The 4,252-nt window shown below is 35.2% G+C and overlaps 1 protein-coding gene across 3 annotated transcripts in view; it reads left to right on the plus strand.

Annotated features, from left to right (window-relative positions):
• Nucleotides 1-573: 573 nt before the first annotated feature.
• Nucleotides 574-4,252, plus strand: part of LOC108369691 (uncharacterized) — a 20,441-nt gene continuing 16,762 nt past the window's right edge. For all 3 annotated transcript variants that reach the window (XR_001848543.1, XM_017624855.1, XM_017624856.1), the window contains exon 1: nucleotides 574-1,208. Coding sequence is in view for 2 of the 3 variants with exons in the window: in XM_017624855.1 (XP_017480344.1) it covers nucleotides 1,077-1,208 (132 nt within the window). In the remaining variant the exon portion in view is untranslated. The remainder of the gene's footprint in view (nucleotides 1,209-4,252) is intronic.

The raw sequence follows: 4,252 nt of genomic DNA on the forward strand, positions 1-4,252 counted from the left end.
TAAAGTTTTTGGATTCGGGTTATGCGTTTGGAAACAACAACCGAAAATCATTGTACAAATATCTAAACCGGACCCAAGTTTCTCGATAAGGGGCAACAAAGATTCTTTTTTGCTCGTTTATATAAAGTGGATAAAAATATACGCATATGGGAAAGGCAAATTTATCTGTTTAAATGAACACCACCAATATTTCTTGCAAACACACCTCGATTTACATCTTTTATTTCGCCTCCGACACAGAATTGTTTTCGTACAAAATTACGCAAAAAAGCTTACTCGTTCGTTTGTTCGAAAGTTCGAAAATACGATTCGGATTGCAGCATACTATTACTACGATTCGTAGCAAAATCCGAATACGAAAGAGTTGCAGAATAGGGGTGTAAATTTAGAAAGCAATTTAAAACCTTGCTACATATTTCGTAATGCAGAGCATGTTGGATTTTCCAACAGGGTATGCAAGTACTTGAAAATACTAATAATAAGTAATTATACATAGATGCAGATGTACTACACTTGGCATGTCTTCGATTTTGAGCTGCGCAAATTTTTTAATGTTATTCAGTAACGATTCGTCGTCGTGAACACATCGTTTCGATCCGAAATCGCAACCAAGTCAGTGCAAATAAGAATATCCCATCTCTAAAAGAATACATTAATTAAAGCATAAAAGTATGATTTATGGTTTTACATTCTACCGCCATGCATCAATAGCCTACGTTTATCTATGCAATTTTTGCCTATATTCACAATTTATGGCATATCATTTTCATTATATGTTAAAAAAAACTTACAATTCCTTTTAGTGCTTTTTTATTTGTGTGAAAAAATAAGTTGTTCTATCGATTACAGCTCCAAGTGTCTAATGAGAGAATTTTTGAATTTAAATAATTTTGGGATCAAATATTTGAAGAAATAACCCCAAGATTAAAAATTAGTGCTGAAGTTTGAATCTTATGACCACCAAATACGGATTGCACTTTTGAATAACAGAAGTAAAAAAAAAGTGTTGAACATTAATAAAGAGTGAGCCGTTTAAGAATCAACGTAAATTTGTCTAAAATAATTAACGTCTCCTCATGCAAATTTGTTTATGCTTAAGCATAAAAATCATAGTTCTCGCAAATATGGGCCACCTTCAAACGTATTTATTTGCAATACTAGTTACAGTGGCCTTTACCATCACAGTTGTTGCTGATCGAAATCCAAAAGTAAGTTAAAACCTTCAAGTACATTATTTTAGGGGTATTCTGTACGACTTTATTATTATTTTATTCATGACAGATGTACCGTAAGACATATAGTCTTTTCATTGCACAAATTTAACATTTAAATTATAGATCTTGAACTTATTTTAGACTTAACCTAACAGTAATATATCATAATCTTTAGTAAAGGGTAAGAATAGGTAAAATGAATTACTAAAGATGGAGAAGAAGATGGAGTAAAATATTTCGGACCTTTAAGTAATTTTCAAAGCTGAAACCGAGAATGTTTTTAGTGTACGGCGAAATGTGGTCAAACTTTCTTTTACAATATACGAGTCTAGCAGTATTATTTAAAGCCAAATTTAGTTTATTTTTAGATTCGTAACTTAGCTTGCAATATACCTATACAAAGTAGGTTATTTGAGGAACGATGAGAGATTTCACTAATTTAAGTTTTGTATTAGTTCGTAGGCAGTAGCAAGTATGCCACAGACTTCTTAACGTCTAATATATTTGTGATACGCTATAACTTATGTGATCCGTGCAAGTAAGGTTAGTGTTCATTTTAAATCCTAGGTTGGTTAATAATGGTCGAAATTGGATTTCCGAGTCTTCCAGAATGATAGGCGATAAGTTAGTAAGGTCGAAAGCATCGTGCGATATTGGAAGTACCTGTGTTTTGGCTGCGTTTAAATAAAGGCAATTTGTTTTCGCCCAAATTGATATTCTCTTTAGATCATCATTAAGTCTGAAAACTAAGTCTTCGCCAAGCCTAATCGGGCGTGAATAATAAATCTGATTATCATCAGCGTAAAGGTGTATAGACGCATTTTGACAGCAGTGAAGTATGTCATTAATGAAAGCGGTAAAGAGTATAGGGCCCACTATAGATCCTTGAGGAACTCCTGACGGGATTATCATGCGACTAGAAAACACGTTCCCACATTGAACTTGCTGGAGTCTATTTGAAAGGTAGCTTTCTATTAATTTAACCGATGTTTTAGTAAACCCGAAGTAATGTTGCAATTTTAAGAGTAGAATATTGTGATTGACGGAATCGAAAGCTTTAGAGAAGTCTAAGAGTACCAAAATTGTTAAAAATTTGCTATCGAAAGCGGGGTGAATGTCGTCCATTACCTTTATCACGGCTGTGGAACAACTGTGACCAGATCTAAATCCAGATTGAAACTCACTCAAGAGCTTGTATTTATTTAAGTGTAATATTATTTGATTGGAAATAATTTTTTCAGACACTTTTGATAATGCTGGTAAAACACTGATAGGCCTATAGTTAACGGGAGATTCGCTAATGTTGCTTTTTGGGATCGGAATGACATTTGCAATTTTCCATTGGTTTGGAAAAGTCGAAGTGGTTAGGGCAAAATTGATGATATGTGTAAGTGAGGGAAGAGCAAAAGGGAGGATCAGTTTAAGAAAACGTAAGCTAAGTCCATCTACACCATTGGCATCCGAATTCACACCAAAGATGCATGTGACAACTTCATCTTCAGTAGTTGTGTTAAACGTAAATTCATGGACAGGATTACAAACTAGACCCTGGTTAACTGTAAAAGAGGACGCGTTTGATTATCTATTTGCTCCTATGTAATATGAATTCATCTCATTTGCATCAATGGTGCAAGTTTTCTTTTCCTCAGCACATACTCCCAATGAGTTCAAGTTTTTCCATAACACCTTAGAGGAAACGTTATTATTAAACTTATTTTTAAGGTAATTTTTTTCGTTTGACGCAAGTTCTTTGTTATTTTATTCTTTAAGTTCTTATAGACATTCCAGCGATCAACTGTGGGATTACGCTTCCAGTACTNTTCTTTTCCTTAGCACATACTCCCAATGAGTTCAAGTTTTTCCATAACACCTTAGAGGAAACGTTATTATTAAACTTATTTTTAAGGTAATTTTTTTCGTTTGACGCAAGTTCTTTGTTATTTTATTCTTTAAGTTCTTATAGACATTCCACCGATCAACTGTGGGATTACGTTTCCAGTACTTATATGCCCTGTTTCGATCCTTAATGAGGGTTATAATGTTATTAGTGAACCAGGGCTTTCTATTGTCCAATATGTTAAGAGTACGGAGAATAACATATTTGTCAAACAAATATTTTACCAGCATTGTAAGGTGGCNTAAAGTGGGCTAATTTATCGTCAACACTTGAAAGGAGCCAACAAGAGTTCCAGTCCAGTGAGGAACTTTCATTACATAAGGCAGTGGTATTAATATTTTTAAAATCTCTATATGTAACGTTGGTTGTTGGCTTTATTTTGCAAAACTGTATATTATAGCATAAGAACAATAACTCATGGTCAGATACTCCAGACAGGGGGAATTGATCAATATGTTTTACATTATTAATAATGCTGACACCAATGAGATCCAGCATACTTGGCTTACAGTGCGGTGCAAAGCGAGTTGCATATTTATTAGCGACCGTAATACCTAATGCGACCAACTATTTCATAGCTCAAAGAAGTACATGCTAGGTTGGATTAAGTTAACGCCGCGAGTTGATTATGAAATTTCGAATCCGGCTAATTTCGATCCCTGAGAGCTCAGTGTTTGTTCAGAATTGCTAGCAAAAATGCTTGCATCTTAGTCTCGCGAAGGTTGGACAGTCTAAAAAAAAGTGTGGAGATTTACTTCATCCTCCTCTTGACAGCTGACACAAAATGATCAGTCGAAATTCTTAGTCTCACCGCATGAATACCAACTGCACAATGGCCTGTCAGATCAAAAAAGGGGTAAATCGTCCCATAACCTAAAGTTCCCCATCGTCTACATAGGCGATCACCCGACAGCCCACTTTTCCCAGTTCCGCTAGAAGGTGGTTTACAACCGCAATCTAGAGTAGGGGAGAGCGGTAGATAACCCTTGTTAAGTAGATTTAAACGCGGAATTGTTAGTGGTTTGAACGAATTTATCGCCCAGGCCATGTGACGATCATCCAGAAGATCGGAGAAGTACAAAATATCGGAAAGAAGTACATTTGACTGTGCTTCGAAGTACGAAGTACAAGAGCGAAAAAA

This window comes from Rhagoletis zephyria, unplaced genomic scaffold (genome assembly GCF_001687245.7).
Source record: "Rhagoletis zephyria isolate East Lansing unplaced genomic scaffold, Rhagoletis_zephyria_1.1 Rzeph_scaffold_03801, whole genome shotgun sequence".
NCBI lineage: Eukaryota > Metazoa > Arthropoda > Insecta > Diptera > Tephritidae > Rhagoletis > Rhagoletis zephyria.